The sequence below is a fragment of the Mobula birostris genome, chromosome 1 (assembly GCF_030028105.1).
Source record: "Mobula birostris isolate sMobBir1 chromosome 1, sMobBir1.hap1, whole genome shotgun sequence".
NCBI lineage: Eukaryota > Metazoa > Chordata > Chondrichthyes > Myliobatiformes > Myliobatidae > Mobula > Mobula birostris.
The window spans coordinates 100,714,434-100,737,187 of record NC_092370.1 but is presented as its reverse complement, the minus strand read 5'-3'; the positions used below and the strand labels follow the sequence as shown (position 1 = coordinate 100,737,187).

General features: G+C 41.6%; 1 protein-coding gene across 1 annotated transcript in view; it reads left to right on the top strand.

Annotated features, from left to right (window-relative positions):
• LOC140189858 (uncharacterized) overlaps nt 1-19,720 on the top strand; it is a 126,316-nt gene extending 106,596 nt beyond the window's left edge. Inside the window, 8 exon segments of the mRNA XM_072246221.1 lie at nt 708-752; nt 1,301-1,333; nt 10,688-10,816; nt 15,240-15,270; nt 15,273-15,293; nt 16,076-16,222; nt 17,647-17,715; nt 19,509-19,720. Coding sequence (XP_072102322.1) covers nt 708-752; nt 1,301-1,333; nt 10,688-10,816; nt 15,240-15,270; nt 15,273-15,293; nt 16,076-16,222; nt 17,647-17,715; nt 19,509-19,720 — 687 coding nt within the window.
• Nucleotides 19,721-22,754: the final 3,034 nt, after the last annotated feature.

The window sequence follows — 22,754 nt, the reverse complement described above, 5'->3', positions numbered from 1 at the left end:
TTGAACTTTTAGAATTCTTACTAATGAATCCATCCGTGACATTTCCATTTCCTAAGTTTGTAACATCGTCCAGCTCTACAACCACACAATTGTCAGCATCAGCTTGGGCCTCTTGCACATCTCTTTTCCTGAAACTGTTATTTGTAATCATTCTTTCAGCTGCCAAATCACAACCCTTTGGCTTTCTCTCCTTAAATTCCTCTTGACCCCCACCTCACTCTTGATTTTAACACATTTCTTTAACTGTTTTCGGATATACCTCTCAATATCCCCTTTGACTCCTAAACGATGTTTTGTATTATCTCAGTGAAGCACTTTGTGATTTATTACCATAAGGGTACTGTAAATATGGTTCTTCTTAAATAATGAAAGTTTTGCATTTATGTGGTCTTGTTCATAGTTTCCAATCCATCCAAAATTCTTCCCCACCAACAAAATATCTTTGAAATATAGTTTCAATTGCAATCTTCAAATTAGTTCATTATTTTATTTTTGTTATAGGAAATTTTTTTTACTAAAGTACTGATCAGGCAGCATAGCAACAATCTGAATGACACTCAGAGGTTACTCAGAAATTATAGTTGGGAATTCTGAGAGGGGCGTATTCAAAAAATACCATTGACATACAATTAATTGCAACAGTTCTTTATTAGGACCCCATTAAATTGAAGTGCTATTTTAATGTCTTTTGATTTTTAATTTGAAAGGGAAAGCAAGGTCTGAAAGGTAAAGCTGGACAAAAGGGTGAGCAGGTAAGTCATGATAAATATATAAAGTCCTATATATTAAGATTTTGTGGTTCAAAGGCTCTTGCTTCACACGTTGGCTGATGAAATACCTCAAGCTAAGTCTGGATCAGCTGGAGGAGAATATTTAGTAATCATTGAGTGTTTAGGGAAGAACCTTTTCTCACTGATTTTAAAGAATCTGAAAATTGATCTACTTTGCCCTTCATGTATTATCCATAATGGTTTCTGAAATTATCATATTGTTGAAAGATGGCTTGGCATGAATTATACTGTTTTTCCAAGTAAGAAATAGCTTTCGTGCACATTTGAATGCAGATATTGACAATCTTCCAAAGTATGACATGGCAACAGAACTAGCCAGGTCTCTTTAGAAGGAGTAGAATGGAGCTGAATTGGAAATCATGATAATTTTTCAAAGGGATTTGTCCTTCCAGATTATTAATACATGCAGAGGAAGATGAGCGAGATCTCCACTGCTTTATTGGAAAATGACTATTGGTCATTCTTAAACATAGTTCTTTTATAAAAAATTATGTATTTATATTTTACAGGAGATTCCTGGTCTTCAAGGCAAGAAAGGAGAGGTACATATAAGCTTTATAAGGAAATTTCATTTTACCAGTGAAGCTTGCTTTGAAAATGGTGGTCACCTAAATTAGTTAATGATTGGGTATAAGATAATTTTTTAATTAATCCCATCAGCTTTCTTTCTCCTTTGAAGAAAAGGCAAAAGGTAATAATGAGGTGATTTCTATGTTATGGATGTTAGAAGGAAGAGGAAACGGAAGGAATTTCAGATAACATCAAATACGACCAGAATGAGGCATAAGAGAATGTCGATTCTGGAATCTGAAGCAACAGCCAGCTGGAAGAACTTAGTCTTTGAGCAGCATCTGTGGGAGGAAGGGAATTGTTGATGTTTTAGATTCAAACTACATCAGGATAGCAGCCCGATTGATGAAATTCTGTCCTTTGAGTGAGAAGTTAAATTAAAGCCCCATATTCTCTCAGCTGGACGCAAAAATCTCATAGCAGTATTACTGAATTCATGCCGATGTTTTGGTTAACATTTATCCATCAGTCACTATCACCAAAAATGAGATTATCTGGTCATTAGATTGATGTTTTATTGGTACTTGTTGGGTATATTTTGGCAGCTGTAATTTCTACATCACAACACTGATAACAGTTCAGATAAGCCTTTTAGCCTATAGAGAAATACGGGCTGAGGTTAGGCAAGAACCTGCATCAGTACAAGTATTTTTTTAATGCATGACTGAGAGAAGGGAATAGCGCACAACACTGAAGGAGAATATTCTACTCAGTGAAAATCAGAAAAAGAAATATCAAACTTGAATGCATCAATAAAATATAAAGAGATGAACAAATGCACTGGAGAAAATAAAAGATATAGGAGCAAAAGGATTTTTCAAATAAGGTTTTGCCTTAGAAAGTACTATATTAGAAGTATTAATAATCTTAAGTACAATTGCAAAGAACCTCAAATACCTAGCAAATCAATTTACATCTGCAAGGTACAAAAATGGATTTGATTATTGAGCATAAACCTCTATCATAAATAGAATCTTGAAGATACACGATCTTTTAGCGGAATTGAACAAAGCAACAATGGAGAAATGAGTTGCATATCCTAATATTCCCCTTATATACAAATGTAAAGCAGTTAAACCACTACATGACTTTATGGGGATTACTTTAGTGAATATTCCATTTAATCCTGCCTGGAACTATTTGATTTATTATGTCTTCTGGATGAACCAGCTCATACATGAGACATGTATTCAATTCCTAACCTGGACAGGAATATCAATTCAGTGCAAATGAAGACATGTAAATTGAAAGCAGAATATTAATGCTAAATCAGCAAAAGTAAGTCATGGTTACACAGAGATTATGAATTAATTGGCTGAAGAAATTTGTGCAGTTCACAAACACATTCCAATGTGTTGATTTAGTCTATCAAAGTAATAGAAGACTACAGCACAGAAACAGGCCCTTCAGCCCATCTAGTCTGTGCCAAACCATTAATCTACCTAGTCCCATTGACCTGAACCCAGACTGTAGCCCTCTATGCCTCTCTCATCTATGTACCTAACCAAATTTTTCTTAAATGCTGAAATTTAACCCGCTCCCACCACTTCTGCTGGCAGCTTGTTCCACACTGTCAAAACCCTGAGTGAAGAAGATCACCCTCCTGGTCCCATTAAACATTCCACCTTTCACCCTTAATGTTAGCATTCATTTCAAGAGGTCTGGAATACAAGAGGAGGGATGTGATAAGGCATTGGTGAGGCCTCACCTTGAGTATTGTGAACAGTTTTGGGCCCTTCATCTAAGAAAAGATGTGCTGGCATTGGAGAGGGTCCAGAGGAGGTTCACAAGGGTGATTTCGGGAATAAAAGGGTGATCATATGAGGAATGCTTGATAGCTCTGGCTCTGTACTCGCTGGAATTTAGAAGGATGAGGAGAGATCTCCTTAAAACCTTACAGATGTTAAAAGGGCAAAACAAAGTAGATGTGGAAAGGATATTTCTCATGATGGGGGAGTCTTGGACAAGAGGGCTCAGCCTTAGGATAGAGGTGTGCTTATTTAAAACAGAGATGCAGAGAAATTTCTTTAGCCAGTGGTGAATTTGTGGAATTTATTACAACAGGCAGCTGTGGAAGCCAGGTCATTGGGTGTATTTAAGGCAGAGTTTGATAGATTCTTGATTGGACACCCATCAAAGATTATTGTGAGAAGGCCGGGAAGTGTGGTTGAAGGGGGCGGGGGGAGAGAAGGGATTAGCTGTGATTGAATGGCAGAGCAGACTCCATGGCCAAATAGCCTAATTCTGTTCCTATATCTCATAATCTTAATCAATGACCTCTAGTACTAGTATCACCCAACCTCAGTGGAGAAATCCTGCTTACATTTACCCTATTTATACCCCTCGTAATTTTGTGTTTCCCTATCAAATCTACCTTCATTCTCCTACACTTGAGGGAATAAACCTATTCAACATTTCCCTAACTTAGGTTTTCAAGTCCTGACAACAAACTTCTAAATTTTCTCATCACTCTTTCAATCTTATTTGCATCTTTCCTGTAAGTAGGTGACCAACATCTTGTACAACTTCAAAATAATATCACAACTCCTGTGCTCAGTACTTTGATCTCTGAAGGCCAATGTGCCAAAAGTTTACTTAATGACTGTATCTACTTGTGACACTACTTTCAAGGAATTATAGATCTATATTCCCAGATCCCTCTGTTCTACTTCACTCCTCAGTGCCCTACTTATCTCTATGTAGGTCCTACCCTGGTTGTTCCCCCAAAGTGCAGCACGTCAGACATAAATTTCAGCTGGCAATTAAATTCTATCTGGCAATTTTCAACCAATTTTTCCAGTTGGTCCAGATTCCCCTGCAAGCTTTAATAGACTTTCTTGCTGTCCACTACACTCCCAGTCTTGGTGTCATTGGCAAATTTGCTGATCCAGTTTACTGCATTGTCATCCAGATTGTGGATATGGTTGATAAACAGCAAAGGGCCCAGTACTGGTCTCTGCAACACACCACTAGTCACAGGCCACCCGTCAGAGAGGCAACTATCACTATCTGACTTCTCTTGTGATGCCAATGCCTAATCCAGTTTACTATCTCATGGAATGTCAAGCAACTGAACCTTCTTAACCACCTTCCATGTGTGATTGTGCCAAAGTCCATGTAGCATGTGAAGACAGACTCCGGCGGATTGAGCGGACGAGACCAATGGAAGGTCCAACGGTCAAGAAGGCGGTCTCTGCCAGCGTCGTGGAACGTGTAGTGCGTGACAAGACACAGAAGATGTCCTGGTCATCCACTGCACCTAGTCCCATCTCCAGCTGTCTCAACTCTTGTCTTGTCACTGGATCCAGATAGGAACTGGGAAGAGAGAGTGAGGCTGATGCTGCACAACTCTCCCTCACTTCAGTCCAAATCAAGCACTAGTCTCGACATCATCATCATCTTCATCCTCAAACTTTGAAGTCCTTTGAAGATGGTCGAGTGAAGCAGCAGGTGTGGATACACTGGGAGCTGTAGTCATGGACCTGCACACAGGCAGCTCAGGTCTAATGGTCGTTCTTCACTGACCGAAGCAGCAGTGAAACTCGGCATCTACCTGGGCGACTGAGCAGTCCTCTTTAGGAATGCACTGCTCACCTCTGTAGTATGAGGAAGGGGCTAGAAAAGGTCCCCTAAACATTGTCTGCTTCATTACACCCTGGCCAGTTTACCGCAGCTGGCGGGGATCCTATCTTGGCGGTCGAACAAACACAACAAAACGCAAGGTGACACCACTCACCATTGGCAGTTGGAACATGCGCACGCTATTCGACAACCCTACAGTAAACAGACCAGAGAGAAGAACAGCCTTAGTTGCCAGAGAGCTTGCAAGGTACAATATTGACATAGCAGGCCTGCGTGAGACTCGTCTTGCCGACGGAGGTCAACTGACTGAAACTGGAGGTGGATACACCTTTTTCTGGAGCGGTCGCGGCGGCGATGAGCGTCGTGATGCTGGAGTTGGATTCGCCGTCAGGAGTCACCTTGTTCGGAAACTTGCCAGTCTCCCCAAGAGTGTGACCGGCTCATGACACTACAGCTTCCGCTACAGAACAGAAGTCAAGCCATCCTGATCAGCGCCTATGCCCCCACAATGACCAACCCGGATGAGACGAAAGACAGGTTCTATGAAGAACTAGGCGCCCTACTATCAGCAGTGAGCAGCACCGACAAGCTGATCTTGCTCGGCAACTTCAATGCAGGAGTAGGGCATGACTCTGCAGCCTGGCAGGTAGTCACTGGGAGACATGGAGTGGGCAAATGTAACAGTGACGGCCTATTCTTGCTGAAGACCTGTGCAGCACACGGCCTGCTCATCACCAACACAACTTTCCACCTGCCTACCCATAACAAGACCTCCCAGATGCACCCCCGCTCTAAGAATTGGCATCTTGTCGACTATGTCATTGTCAGGAGAAAAGATAGGCAGGATGTCAGAGTGACAAAGGCGATATGTGGTGCTGAATGCTGGACAGATCACAGGCTCACTGTCTCCAAAATGAAGCTCCGCATCAGACCCAAGAGGTGACCACAAGGAAGCAAGGCTATGAAAAGATTCACTGTGGCCAGGCTAAAGAACTCCAGCATAGCTTCAGCACTGGCTGAAGATTTAGAAACCAAGGTTGCTGACCTACACCTTGCAGGCAGCACTGTGGACGACTGGGATCGCTTCAGCGATGCTGTCCATTCACCTGCACTAAAGGGCTCTCTACCCACAAGAAGCATGGCTGGTTCAATGAGAATGTTGAGGAGATACAGGCTCTACTCGTTGAAAAGCACCACCTTCATTGTGCCCATCAGAACGACCCATCATCAGCTGCCAAGAAAAATGCCTTTACCAGTGCTTGCGGGATAGTTCAGAATAAACTGCGTAAAATGCAAGAAGCCTGGCTAAGCGCCAAGGCAGATGAACTACAGGGATGCGCTGACAGAAATGACTTGAAACGATTCTATGAAGCCCTCAACACTCTCTACAGACCTCAGTCTCTTGGGAGCTCCCCCCTCCTGAGTACAGATGGTACTGTTACATACCCCGTAACTGGGTTGCCAAACCAGCAGAAATGGATCACTCAGTTGGAGTCTGGATTACTGGAACTAAGAGAGTTTTATTAAAGAAACAAGCAACACAGTACTCTAATCAAAAGGATAATAAATGCAACAGTTCAGCAATGATAAACATACATGTACACAGAATTAGGATAACAGGATCAATCAAGCTCTATCATCGTCTAGGGGTAAATGACCAGTTTCAAAGTGACGCAAAGTTCAGTTCAATTGAGTTCAGTTCAGTTCACAGTAATCACTGCCGTGGCGATGGACAGTGGGGGGGAAGGAGAGAGAGAGCAAAAACTAATGAATATTCAAACAGCTTCCACACAGACCTTCGATATTCTTCGCAGTCAGCTTTCGGGCGAGCCCTTTGTGATGTCTTCTGAGGTCACCGAATGTGACCCCCCCCCCCCCCCCGTTTCCAGATACGATCGTTTCTCTGCGGTCAAACCTGGTACCCAGGCAAGGGCGGACACACACCAGGTTCCCGCCGATCGTACCTTTCCACCCTGTGCGTCTATGGCTTGGTCCCGCGAGCAGCCCTCCAAAACCTCCCACCAACTTGTGGGAGACGCACCGCTTCCAGGGTCTCGTTACCTCGGGGTGTCGTGTGTGTCTTGCCTTAGCGAACCTGTCCCTTTTTATCCCCCTGCTGGGGTATCGTCTGTCCATCACTTCAAACAGTTCAGGGTTCAAAGGGGGGGGGGCCGATCTTGACAGCTCTCCTTCCATCCCTTAATTAACATCTCCAAATGCTGCTCCATTGTTTTCCTTATCTCTCTTTCTCCTGAAGACAGGTGGCAGACCAACTGCTGATCCCACTGGTGCCAGCACAGGACAGTTAACATCTTAATCTATGTGTTCTCTCGTCACAGTACAACTCTCATTACAGAGAAGGCTCAGATCCTGCAGAGATGGGCTGAACACTTTGAAGCCATCCTTAACCAACCGTCATATATTAACGATGAGGCGATAGACAGGATTCCCCAGGTCGACATCAACAGCGTCACGGATGACCCACCGGTAGTAGCCGAAGTTACGGAAGCTGTCAGCAGCTATCCAGTGACAAAACCCCAGGGGCAGACGCCATACCTGCAGAGATCTACAAAACCAGTGGTCCTGTACTTATAGAGAAGCTCACTGAGTTGTTCCAGTCTTGTTGGAAGCAAGGATCCATTCCTCAGGAACTTAAAGATGCATCCATTGTACACCTCTACAAGAGGAAGGGCAATTGAAAAGTATGCGACAACCACCAAGGAATCTTGCAGCTCTCCATAGCAGGAAAAACCCTTGCAAGAGTCCTGCTAAATTGTTTGGTCACTCACCTGGAGCTGGGCTTGCTGCCAGAGTCAGTGTGGCTTTCGCAAAGGTCGTGGGACTATTGACATGATTTTTGCCGTGGGTCAACTTCAGGAGAAGTGTCAGGAGCAGAATCGCGAACTCTACACAACTTTTGTTGACTTCACGAAAGACTTCGACACTGTCTGCTGACAAGGCCTGTGGAGGATCATGTCAAAGTTTGGCTGCCCCGCCAAATTCATTCAGATGGTATGCCAGTTCCATGATGGCATGATGGCCGGAGTGCTGGACGGCGGAGAATCCTCTGAGGCGTTCCCAGTCACCAATGGCGTCAAGCAGGGCTGTGTGCTCGCACCCACACTGTTCAGCATGATGTTTTTTGCCATGCTGAATGATGCCTTCCAGGACAGTGATGCTGGAATCAGCCTCAAGTACAGAGTGGATGGGAAGCTCTTCAACCTGAGGAGACTTCAATCTATCACCAAAGTGAAGGAGACTGTTCTGAGAGACTTCCTCTTTGCCGATGACTGCGCCCTGTATGCTGGCTCGGAGCCAGAGATGCAAGTCAATATGGATAAATTCTCCACTGCTTGTGACAACTTTGGACTCACCATCAACATCAAAAAGACCGAAGTCGTGCCCCAGCCTGCCCCTCATGCACCGTACACAGAACCCAAAATCACAATCAAAGGACAGAAACTACATGCAGTGGACCAGTTTACTTACCTTGGCAGCAACCCTCTCCTGAGCAGTGGCTATTGATACAGAAGTTAACTGCAGAATAGCAAAGGCAAGTTCTGCTTTCAGTATACTGTGCTCCACTGTATAGGAATGCCGAGGAATCAGTCCAGCAACAAAACTGAAGGTCTACAGAGCTGTGGTACTCACTACCCTCCCGTATGCCTGCGAAACATGAACTGTGTATCGAAGGCATACAAAACAGCTCAACCACATGACTTGTCTTCGCAGAATATTAGGCATCAGATGGCAAGATAAAGTACCAGACACTGAAGTTCTCTCTAGATCAAGTCTACCATCAGTCCACACACTGCTGATGAGAGCGCAGACCCGGTGGGCAGGTCATGTCATCGGCATGCTGGACGAGCGCATACCCAATCAGCTCCTTTTTGGGGAACTCTCTGCTGGAAGATGCTCGGATGGAGGACAGAAGAAACATTACAAAGACACATTAAGGGCCTCCCTGAAGTCACCTGACATAGACACGACCACCTGGGAAACGCTGGCACAAAACCGCCCTACCTGGCGCAGCCTCATCCACAAGGGCTGTCAAGATTACGAAGCAAGGCGCATTGCTGAAGCACAACATAAGCGCGAGCTGCGCAAGTCCAGAGACACCAGCGCAACAACTGCAGAGCCTACACGCCTGCCCAACATGTGCCAGGACATTCCGTGCCCGAATTGGCCAGACCAGTCACCTTCGGACACACTGTATCCAGTCTCAAAGTGACTAATGGTGCTGAGGTCTTCATCGACAATGATGGATGAACCATATGTAGACAACATCCATTGCCTTGTCTTCATCAACTTTCCTGGTAACTTCCTCAAATAAAACTCTGTAAGAATGTATAGACACAACCTACCACACATAACGCCATGTTGATTATGTCTGGTTCCTTAGAATACCTTCCAATAACTTAACAACTACTGTATTCTTTAGAGCCTTTTTTAAATGGAACAACATTAGCTAGCCTCCAATCCTCCAGCACTTCACCTGTTACTTATGACATTTTAAATATCTCTGCTAGGACTTCTGCAATTTCTGCATCAGCCTCCCAGAAGGTCTGAGGGAACACCTTGTCAGGCTGTGGGGATTTATCAATCCTAATTTGACTCAAGACAACTGTTACGTACCCCGTAACTGGGTTGCCAAACCAGCAGAAATGGACTACTTAGTTGGTGTCTGGTTTAACAGAAGCTAATAAAGTTTTATTAAAGAAATAAGTAACACAGTACTCTAATCGTAAGGATATAAATGCAACAGGTTAGCAATGATAAAACACATGTAAATAGAACTAGGGTAATAGGAATCAATCAGGCTCTATCGCAGTCTAGGGGTAAAATGATCAGTCTCAAGCGATGCAGAGTTCAGTTCAGCTTAGTACAGTTCGAGTAATCACTGTTGTGCCGTTGGAGAGAGAGAGAGAATGCAAATTTTGATTCAGACAGACCTTTGATGTTCTTCACATTTGGCTTTTGGGCGAACCCTTTTATGTCTTCTGTGGTCACCAACTGTGACCCCTCCGTTCCGGATACGACCATTCTTCCGCGGTGAACCCGGCACCCAGGCAAGGACGGACACACACACCAGGTTCCCGCCGATCGTACCCTTTCACCCTGTCAGTCTATGGTCGGTTCCCTCGAACCAGACCTCCAACTCCCACCAACTAGTGGGGGCACACCGCTCTTCCAGGGTCTCATTATCTTGTGATCTCGTGGTGTGTGTCGTGCCTTAGCGAACCTGATCTTTTTATCCCCCTGCTGGGGTATCGCCTGTCCATCAAACTTCAAACAGTTCAGGTTCAAAGCAACCGGTCTGTCAATATTCTGAAATGTGTTTCTTTCTTGTTAATCTCTCTCTTATCTCTTATTAGCATTTTGAATGTTTCTCCATTGTCTCACTTCTCTCTCTCATCAGCATCAATCTTCTGATAACTTGGTTTGTCATCACACAACAAACACCACCTCTTCTGTAATCTGTGTTTACTGGGCACAGACTCTATAGAAATGAGGCAAAACCGCGGGGAGTTAATGGATCATACACAGGTACAAGGAGAGCTAGCTAATTGGATATATAATTAGCTTGATGACAGAAAGCAGAGCGTGATGATGAATGTTTCCTTTTCAAGTTGGAAGGCCTTTATTAATGCTGTCCTCTTGAGTAAATACAAGTAGAATAAAGACAACTGCCAGAGTTCAGTATTTTGTCTTCATGTGTTGTTATACATGTTTTGCCTTCATAGGCTGGGATGTCTGGTGGAAATGGACCTCCTGGACGGCCTGGTCTTCAGGGACCACCAGGTCCAGTTGGTTCTCAAGGAATGGAAGGAGTACAAGGAGCTCCTGGGCTTCCTGGTTCACCAGGTAAACAGGTGAGTATCTAAGAGGAGATTTTCACTGTTTAATATGGGGAAGATGTTACAAATATGGTATCAAACTGCAAAGCCCATTGCTTCTCAAATACTGCATGTGGTTATATTACAATGAGACAGCTCAGACCCACACTGTGAATTCAGCTCATTCAAAGAAGTTCAGGATTACGTACAATAACCTTCTCAAGGATAACTAGCAACATTCATAAATAAGAATTTTAGAGAAGTAACCAAGAAAGTCAATGATGGCAGAGCAATATATGTGTTTTTTTTTAATGAACTTCAGTTAGGTCTTTCATAAGGTTCCACATGGTAAGCCACTAAGGAAAATTGGATCATCTGGGATCCAGGGATACTAGCATAGATAGAGCATTGGCTGATAGGCAGGAGGCAAAGAATACTGGGAATAAAGGGAGTCTTTTCTGTTTGCTGCCAGTGACTAGTGGTGTTCCACAGGGGTCAGTATTGGGACAGCTTCTTATCACTCTGTTAGAGGGAATAAAGGTATAGATTATTTTCTAAATGGAGAACAAATCTAAAATCAGTACAAAGGGACTTGGGAGTCCATGTGCAGAATTCTGTAAAGGTTAACTTGTAGGTTGAGTTAGGAAAATACAATGTTAGCATTCATTGTGAGAAGACTAGAAAATAGAAGCACGGTTGTCATGCAGAGGCTTTATAAAGCCGGGTGGCCTAATTCTGATCTTACAGTAGTGTAAATGATTTAGATTAGAATGTACGAGGCATGATTAATAAGTCTACAGTTGACACTAAAATAGGAGGTGGTGTTAACATGAATATGTTTATCTGAATTTACAGAAGGGAACTTGATCTGCTGGGGAAGTAGGCCAAGGAATAGAAAAAATGTTTACTTCAGATAAGTGGAGAGCTTTGCATTTTGGGAAGACAACTGATTTTACAGTGAATAGTAAGGCCCTAAGGAGTGTTGTAGGACAGAAGGATTGAGAAATGCAAGTACATGGTTCAGTGGAAGTGGCATCACAGGTGGGGTGACGGCCTTCATCAGTCAGCTCATGGAGTACATGAGTCAGGATGTTCTGTTGCAGTTGTACAAGGCACTGGTAAGGCTACATTTGAAATTCTATGTTCTGTTTTAGTCCCCTAATACATCAAGTTGGAGCAGATAAGGATAAGATTTATGAGAATGTTGCTGGGACTAAAGGGACTGAGTTATAAAAAAAAGATTGAGCAAATTGGGAATTTTATTAGCAAGTAGAATGGGGACTGATCTATAAATGGGGACTGATCTATAAAATAATGAAGTTCATAGATAGAGTGAATGTGCACTGCCTTTTCCCCAGGGTGGGGAATCAAGAGCTGGAGGACATAGGAATGTGGTGAAAGGAGGCAAATTTAATAGAAAACTGAGGGGTAACTTTTACACCCGAAAGGTGGTCAGATTGCCAGAGGAACTGGTTGAGGTGGCTAGATTAACAAGAATTAAAAGACACTTGGACACCATTGATAAGAATGGTGTACAGGGATATGGACCAAATGCAGGAAAATAGACTAGCTTTGTTGTAACTGTTGGTCAGCATGAACCAGTTTAGCTAACTAGTCTGTTTCCATGCTATACAACTCTACAAAACGGCAACTTTAATAGCAATGATCATCTATAAATGGAGTCCATTTTTAAGAACTGCAAGAATATGCTCTGCATCTACAAAGATTGACTACTTTATTAACAGGATCATAATTCAAAGATGCCATGTCATTTTGACATGCAATCATATTTCACCTTTCATGGTATGTTAATTACCTTGATGTAATATAGTTGTCTGTGTTTTTATAAAAAAAACTTTGTTCCTTTTACCAAGACAATATTAATATGTCATAGCTGCAGATTTAATGAAACATTGTCCATTAATTATTCAAAGGGTTCTTATTTCCCATAAGGTTTGAAGTTACTGCCAAAAATGATATATGATCATCATTGAGGTTAATTTTATTTGTCTTTGAGGTGAAATAGTCATTTGCTAAATTTAAGGAAAGCATATTTTTAGCATTCCAACCAATAACTCTAGAGAAGGCAGTGCTTGAGGTGATGGCAAGTAGGGATTGATGGTTTTATGCGCATTTCCCTCTTCTAATCTAGGCAATAAAAGTTTTTGTCTTTTTTTGCATACCTTTCAACAGAGGAAAATCTCCTTAATAAATTTATGCCTAATACCATGGTAGCTTGGTGCTCCAAAACTACTACTCAAATTGTGACATGATGTCCTGCATGTGGCCACTTTATCAGGTACACCTGAATGTAAATGCAAATATCTAATTAGCCAATATGTGACAACCACTCAATGCATAAAAAGCATGCAGATATGGTTGAGAGGTGCAACACACACAAAGTGCTGGAGAAACTCAGTAAACCGAGCAGTACCTATGGAAAAAAGCACAGCTGACATTTCAGGCGAAAATGTCGACTGTACTTTTTCCATAAGTGCTGCCTGGCCTGCTGAGCTCCTCCAGTATTTTGTGTGTGTTGCTCAGATTTCCACATCTGTGGATTTTCTCTTGTTTGTGGTTAAGAGATGCACTTGTTGCCCAGACCAAAAATCGGAATGGGGAACTAATGTGACCTAAGTGACTTTAACCATGGAATGAACGTTGGTGCCAGACAAGGTGGTTTGAATATCACAGAAATCACTGATCTCCTGGGATTTTCACACACAGCAGTCTCTAGAGTTTACAGAGAATGGTGTTAGAAACCAAAAAAGAAACATCCAGAGAGCAACAGTTCTGTGGGCAAAAATGCCTTGTTAATGAGAGAAGTTGCAGGAGAATGGCCAGATTGGTTCAAGCTGACAGGAAGGTGATAGTAACTGAAGTAATTATGCATTACAACAAGAGCATGTCTGAACACACATGTTGAACCTTGAAGTGGATGAGCTACAGCAACAGAAGACAACAAACATACACTCATTGGCCACTTTATTTGGTACAGGAGGTACCTACTGAGCTGGTCACTGAATGTACAGTGTGCCACAGCATGATGGGTACGAACCTAAATCAGGCTTTGGGAGGGAATGTTCACTGTAATCATTACATTTGTTATTTCTCAGAGCTGTCGTGCTTAGATGCTGAGTGTTATGTATCTTCAATTTATGAATGTAAACCAGTTGTTCTGATACTAATTTTTTTTAAATTCACCTCATTATTTAAGTGTTGCAAATCTAAGATACATATATTAGGATGCAGATTATCGAATGTCATCAGCCCCTCAAAGCTAATCAATAAGCTTCAAGACCTTTGCCTCGATACCTCCTCATGAAATTGCATCCTCGTTTTCCTCACTTGCAGACTCCAGAAAGTTCAGATTGGCAAAAACACCTCCACCACAATCTCCATCAGCATAGGTGCATCACAAGGCTGTGTGCTTAGCCCCCTGCTCGACTTGCTTTATACTTGAATGTGTGGCTAACCATTTCCATATTCAAGTTTGCTGATGTATGCCGATATATGATGAATCAGAATATAGGAGGGAAATTGACAATCTGGCTGAGTGGTGCTATAACAACCACCTCCTATTCAAAATCAGCAAGACCAAAGAGATGATTATTGACTTCAGGAGGAGGAAACCAGAGGACCATAAGCCAGTCTCCATCAGAGGATCAGAGGTGGTAAGGGTCAGCGACTTTAAATTCCTTAGTGTTATCATTTCAGAGGACCTGACCTGGGCCCAGCAAGTAAGTGCAATTACAAAGAAAGCACAACAGCACCTCGACTTACGCAGTAGTTTGCAAAGATTCGGTATGACATCTAAAATTTTGACAAACTTCTCCCGATGTGTCGTGGAGACTGGCTGCATCATAGCCTGGTATGGAGCACCAATGCCCTTGAATGGAAAATCCTACAAAAAGTAGTGGACTTGGCCCAGTCCATCACAGGTAAAGCCCTCCCCACCATTTAGCACATTTACACAAAGGGTTGTTGCAGGAAAGCAGCATCCATTATCGACGACCCCCACCATTGAGGTTATGCTCTCTTCTCACTGCTGCCATCAGGAAGAAGGCATAAGAAACTCAGAACTCACACCAGCAGGTTCAGGAACAGTTATTACCCCCTCAACCATGAAGCTCTTGAACCAAAGAGAAAAACTTCACTCAATGTTCTCACAACCTATGGACACACTTTCTGGGACTCTTCTTCTCATGTTCTCAATATTTATTGCTTCTTAATTTATTATTATTTTTTCTTTCTTTTTGTACTTGTCTTTTGCACTCTGCTTGAACACCCAAGTTGGTGCAGTCTTTCTTTTATGGTTACTTTTCTATTATGGATTTATTGACTATGCCTGTAGGAAAATGATTCTCAGGGTTGTATATGGTGACTTATAGGTACTTTGATATAAATCTTCTTTGAACTTTAGGAGAAGCTCTAACTACATTGTGTTAAATGCCCACAGGGCAAAGATGCAAGTGAGCACTGGATCAGGGAGGTTGCATGAGCATAATTCAAGGTGAGTGAGTGTCAGATTTTGAAATATTCCATGTTAAAGTTATCTTAAGATTTGACCCTCCAACTCTGTGGTACTCTTCTCTCTCACTGATCTTTATGGCTTTGGAATTATCCTGAGAAAATCTTTAACAAATGTGTATAAAATTCCATTGTCTTCGACTTTATTTAAAGGTTTTTATTTCTTTAAAATAATCAACAGAAGATATGCATATGAATTCGTCAAGTGTGTGTATAAGCATAGTGAAATTTCATGGCTTCTCTGTATTCCAATTTCTTGTACAAAGTATAAGTATAAAATTTGATAGTCATTTTCTGCAGAAAATTGAATATCAAGAATATCTGTTTTGTAATAGCAAATTAAAGATAATCTATTCTACTTAAATAATGTTCATCTATTATTTTATCATTTTTGGCTTCAGATTTTACTTAAAATTCTGTCAAAGTCTGAACAAGTTAACTGTTAGATAGGGGACTGCAAAAGCAATTAAAATATATGAACATAAAAATAGCAATTTTCTAATCAACCTTTCAAGTCTGTATTAGCCTTCAATGATAATAGAGCTATGTATTCCTGAGATGGGAAAATCCAGTAAAGGTTCTTTGTTCCAATCAAACAAGCATTTGCGGAGATTTATTCATATCTGAGATATTTTCATCACCATTTATGCCAGCATATATAGCCCATTTCTAATTACCCTTGGGTAACTGATAGCGACTCATCTTATTGAAGCAACCACACCATTAAAATTTAATGAGTCCTCATTTCCATTATTTCCTTTTTAGAGCAAATGTCTCAGCTGTCTGCTAGTTTAAGACTACCAGTTATGCCAGGAAATCCAGGCGGGCCTGGATCACCTGGACCTCCAGGAGAAGCAGGGCATCCAGGTGCTGTAAGCCCAAAAGGTGTCAAAGGTCACCAAGGTTACCCTGGTCAGCCAGGATCAAAAGGCAAGTAAAATAATCAGTGCAACGAGATGTGTGCCTAGTTCCAGTAAACTTATTGGCAAGACCTCTTGATGAGTGGATGAGGAGCCATGACAATCCACTGATCTCAGCTCTGTTGTTCTGAAAATATTTAGCAGTTGTTGCTTCCTCATTGAGCATTACCATGGGACGACTCTAATTCTGCAAGCACCTAAAACAGTACAGTTAGGACCATTGTTCCCCAAATATTTTAGATGAATATGGTCTACACCATTATCCACCTTTCCTGCAAAGTACAAGTGGGCATGGATAATACCAGGCAGTGTGCTGGTCTGTAAATGACATGGCCATGTGCAACAACTATACCTTGGATTTGCTTTAACTATTGATCCTCCAGAAATTCCGGTTCGTGTGCCTTGTAATTGTCAGAGTACATATGCCATCAATGCAAACCCAGTTTGTCTAGATCTTGTTCATACACATCTTGAAAAAGAGTACAAAGTGTCCAGTCACTGATTACCATCACCTGCCTTACAACATCTTTCCGACTTAGAGGTAAGTTCTTAAGAACTTCCACTCGAGATTTTGTATCAATTGATGTACTCCACTAGTGTCCAATACTAAAAATTTCCCAGAGTCCCAGTAAGCACCAGGCTGTACCTGCCCTTGTTTGCTTATGAACCTGTTGACATTTATGAAGTACATGTTGAGTCAAGACAAATGGCCATTTGATGACTGTAGGAAATGCATATATGCTACACCACAGCAAAAGGAGCTAGATAAAGTGGTACTGTTAAGTTTTGTAACTCCAAAATTAAGCTAAAGAAAAATATGAGAGCCAGAAGATGAGTGTCTACTTCATTTTAATTTAGTGAGGCACGCACATAAGATCCAGTGGCGTAATGATGTATGCTATTCACGTACTTTTACATATAACTCGTAATAAATTATGCAAACACCAAAGGATGCTTAATCACACAATATATTTACAATATTAATCAAATATTGTTGAAATATTAAATATACAACAGGTACAAGTTTCTTTGATACCATTTCCCGAAGGGTGCAGGCCTCAACTTTACCTTAAACCTCTAATTTGTCTCCACAACCAGCAAAAACTGGAAACATTGTCACTGAAGACAAGTCTTCCAAAATTCTCAGATCTAATAATCAGACCAAATGGTTTGTAAGGGTCAAAGGTGGCTTTATCATTAATGGAATCTGACAGCAAAAGGTGAATTGTTGGAACAACCCTTCAGGGTCAAGCTGCATCTGTGGAGGCAAAACGATGGCCAACATTTCAGGTTGAGACCCTGCATCAGGATCATATTAAGAAGTGTCAATAAATCTCCTCAGAAATATTGGATGTTAATTTCATTCTGATTTTCACCACTGAAATGGAGCTGAAATTTTGAAGTTATATATGACAGGGCAGCAAGGTGAAAAGGGTGAGAAGGGCGAAAAAGGTATTGGACTTCGCGGACCACAAGGGGCACCTGGTAATATTAAGATTTCCTGTTTTAATATTGCAACACTTCTTCATAAAAACTTTCACTTCAGTGAAATATAATCCATTTGGTATTGGTTACACCACAGCATAAGATGCTGGATAAGGTCAGAGCAGAATTGATAGGAAAATGTGCACACAGAACATGATTCCATGTACTCAGTGTCTGTAAGAATTTCAAGGTTACTGTCAGTTTCACGTGCACAGTGATATTTATTTTACTCATAACATGAATGAATGTCATTGATCTCTCCTCACTTGAGAAACTTGTAATAACTGGATTTAAAGTAGAAAACATAACTGGCATAAGACCATAAGACATAGGAGCAGAATTAGGCCATTCAGCCCATTAAGTTTGCTCCACTATTCCATGATGGCTTATCCTGGATCCCACTCAACTCCATATACCTACCTTCTTGCCATATCCTTTGATGCCCTGACCAATCAGGAAATTATCAACTTCTGCTTTAAATAGACCCACCGACTTGGCCTCCATCGCAGTCTGTGCCAGAGTATTCCACAGATTCGCCACTCTTTGGCTAAAAAAATTCCTCCTTACCTCTGTTCTAAAAGTCCTGCTTGATGGCACAATAATATCAGCGTCGGACTCCGGAGCGAAGGTTCTCGAATTCGAATCCAAGTCGGGTTGAGCATCGAGCTAGCAACTCGGCCTCGTAAACACAAGAATAGCTTGCTACGGAAACACCGTCATGATGGTGCCCCAATAACTCAACTGCCAAGTTAAGGGCTATTCTTCTTCTCTTCTGTTCTAAAAGGTCACCCCTCCATTTTGAGGTTGTGCCTTCTAGTCCCCACCATAGGAAACATCCTCACCACATCCACCTTATCTAGTCCTCTCAACATACCGTAGGCTTCAATGAGATCCCTGCACCCCCCCCCACCATATTCTTCTAGTGTTAACCCCTTCATTCCCGGAATCATCCTCGTGACATCCTCTGGAATCTCCAACGACAGCACATCTTTTCTGAGATATGGGGCCCAAAACTGTTGCCAACGCTTTTATATTCCATTCCCCTTGGGAAAAAAATGCCAACATTGCATTTGTTGCTTTTACCACAGACTCAACCTGTAAATTAACCTTGTTGGAGTCTTGTACAAGAATTCCTAATTCCCTATGCACCACTGATGTTTAAGTTTTCTCCCCATTTAGATAACAGTCTGCACTATTGTTCTTTTTACCAAAATGCATTAACAGAATAAAGAGAAAGTATTAACAGAGTAAACTAGAACCTGGTTACCATACTAATTACTTGTGGAATATACTGTAAATATTTACTTTAAGTGCTGTGTGTGCAAGGATACCCTAAACCTTGCGCATAATTTCTCACAATTTAAGTAGTTCCATCTTTCCAACTTTTTCACTTCTTCCAAAAATCAAATTCACTTCGATTTAATCGGAATTGAGCAGTGGCAAGATAGCAGTGAATATGAAGGCACTGTTCAGGTTAAAACCAGTCAGCTACTAGTCTTCAGCTTCAATTGCATTAAATGTTCTGATAAATCTTATGTTTGCTAAAAGAAAGTTTATTCATTTTGATTGCCAGTTTTAAAAGGTTTGGTACTAGTACTTTCACTTGATGTTTAAGTTAATTTTGGCAGTTTTTAACACTTACGTGGGTTTATAATTTCAATAAGATAACTTGCTTCTTTAGGACTCAGTATTATCCCAATTCACTTTCAAGCAACATGTCTATATTAAAAAAAAACAAGCATTAGTAGTTTTTGGGATTGAAAGGATTTTACTGCGTTTGTTGTCTGTTGCAGGTGTTGATGGTATGCCTGGTATTGGAAAGGATGGCCGTGATGGTGCCCATGGTGAAACCGGCCTCCCAGGTGAACAGGGACATCCTGGTCCACCTGGTCTAAGAGGCTTTCCTGGTACCTGTGATGCTTCTTCATGCATGGGTCCACCTCATCTCTACATGGGAATGGGGATTGGTAAGACATCTCTGAGCATGAAAGGGCCAGCCAAATAATAGAAAACAGATTATAATGTGTTAACTTTTGTTCATCAAATCCAAAGGTATCAAGAGTTTAATTAAAATCTAGATATTTAAAAAATTGTCTTGATTCCTGGAATGTTATACTGTATTGAACAAGTAGTTTCTCTTTCTCAGGAATACTTCCAAGTTTTGAGGGCGGAACCATGTATATTTGAACTTTTGATTATCAGAGGAAGCTTGATGTCTCTAATGAACATTTAAAAAGATTGCATTGTATTACCAACTTAATTAAATATACTTTGTTGAGAATCTGAATTGCATTTCAAGTACTGAAAGTGATTGTTTTTCATCAAATCATAGTTCTGTGCTTTGTTGTTGTACCTTCTGTTAAAACTCCTTACCAGCTGCACACTGACCTAAAGTGAACAACCTCATTTACAGGAACTTCGCATTACATGTGTGGATTAATCTTCAGGAGTATGTGGTTTGAGAGTTGATGTGATGATGATTAAGTCAGGAAAACATGTCAAAAGCTGATTCTAACCTTTCAGTATCTATATTTTTTTCTGAACCATTCAAGCCAAAGGACAAACAGTTAAGGAGGAAGGATAGCATTTTAAATCTATTTGTGTGGATGTAAACCATTCCATAAGATATTGGAGCACAATTCGGCTATCTGGCACATCAAATCTGCTCCACCATTTGATCATGGCTGAGCAATTTCCCCCTAAACCCTGTTCTACTGCCTTCTCTCGATAAACTTTAATGCTCTTTAAATACACTCAATGATCTGGCCTCCACAGCTGTCTGCAGCAACAAATTCCTCCTCTTCTCTGTACTAAATGGATGCCCCTCTATTCTGAGGTTGTGTCCTCTGGTTCTAGACTCCCCCACTATAGGAAACATCCTCTCCACATGTACTCTATCTAGAATCTTTCAACATTCCATAGTTTCAGTAAGAATTCCACCCCCCCCCACCCCCATCTTCTAATTTCCAGCACATAAATGCACAGAACCATCAAACGCTCTTCATATGATAAGACTTTCAATCCCGGCTGAGTTTTTATAACATCCTTTGAACCCTCTCCAAGTAAGGCCTCACCAGTGCCTTTTAAAGCCTCAGCATTACTTCCTAGTCCTCTCAAAATGAAGGCAAACATTGCAGTTGCCTTCCTCACCACCGACTCAACCTGCATGTTAACCTTTGGAGTTCTTGTACAGGATTCCCTAAAGTCTCTTTGCACTGTGGATTTTTGAGTTTTTTCCCCATTTAGAAAATAGTCTATGCTTTTATTCCTTCTACCAAAGTGCACGACTGTATATTTCCCAAAACTATACTTCAACTACCACTTCTTTGCTAACTCTTCTAATCTGTCTAAGTCCTTCTTGCAGCCTCCATGTTTCTCAACAGTACTTTCACAACCATCTACCTTTGTATCATCCAAAAACTTGGCCGCAAGGCTATCAATTCCATCTTTCATATCTTTGACATACAATGTAAAAAGAAGACAATACACACCACAAGATGCAAGAGCAGAATTAGGCCATTTGACCCAGCATGTCTGCTCCACTATTCAATCATGGGCGATATTTCTTTTCTTTTCTCAGTCCCACTCCTGGGCCTTATCCCTATAACCTTCCATGCCATTTCCAATCAAGAATCTATCAATCTCTGCCTTAAATACACACAACAACCTGGCCTCCACGACTACCTGTGGTAATAAATCCCACAAATTCACCACCCTTTGGCTGAAGAAATTTCTCCTCATCTCCGTTTTAAATGGACACCCCTCTATCCCGAGACTGTGCCCTCTTGTCCTAGACTCCCTCACCATGAGAAACATCCTTTCCACATCTATTCTGTCCAGGCCTTTCAGTATTGGACAGGTTTCAATGAGATCTCCCCTCATCCTTCTAAATTCCAGCAAGTACAGAGCTATCATATGATCCTCATATGATAATCCTTTCATTTCCGGAATCATCCTTGTGAACCTCCTCTGAACCCTCCCCAATACCAGCACAAACTTTCGTAGATGAGGAGCCCAAACTGTTCATAATACTGAAGGTGAGGCCTCAAGAGTGCCTTATAAAGCCTCATCATCACATCCCTGCTCTTGTACTCTCTAGACATCTTGAAATGAATGCTAACATTGCATTTGCCTTCCTTGCCACTGACTCTACCTGCAAGTTAACCTTTAGGGTGTTCTGCACCAGGAGCCTAAGTAAGATTTTTGGATTTTCTCCCCATTTAGAAAATTAAATGTACATTTATTTCTACTACCAAAGTGCATGACCATGCATTTTCCAACATTATATTTCAATTGCCACTCTCTTGCCCATTCTCCTAATCTGTCTAAGTCCGTATGCAGCCTACCTGTTTCCCCAACAATACCTGCCCCTCCAGCAAACTTCATATCATCTGCATACTTGGCAACAAAGCCAGCTATTCCATGATGTAAATCTTTGATATACAACTTAAAAAGCACTCCCAACACCGACCCCTGCGGAACACTACTAGTCACTGCCAGTTAACCAGGAAAGGGTATAAAAGGATCCTCGCTTCCTCCTACCAATCAGCCAATGCTCTAACCATGCCAGCAACTTTCCTATAATACCATGGGCTCTTAATTTGGTAAGCAGCCTCGTGTAGCACCATGTCAAAGACCTTCTCAAAGTCCACATATACAACATCCACTGACTCCCCTTTATCCATCCTACTTGTAATCTCCTCAAAGAATTCCAACAGGTTTGTCAGGGAAGATTTTCCCTTTAGGAAATCATGCTGACTTTATCCTACCTTGTCCTGTGTCAGCAAGTACTCCATAACCTCATCCTTAATACACTCAAACATCTTCCCAACCACTGAGGTCAGGCTACCTGGTCTATAATTTCCTTTCTGCTGCCTTCCTCCTTTCTAAAGAGTGGAAGCAGCCCCAATACTGACCTCTCTGTAATAGCACCAGTGTGTCAGAAAAGGCTCTCTTTATTTCCATTCTTTGCCTCCTGCCAATCAATCAATGCTCAATTGATGCTAGTATCTTTCCTGTAATACCATGGCAATTACCTT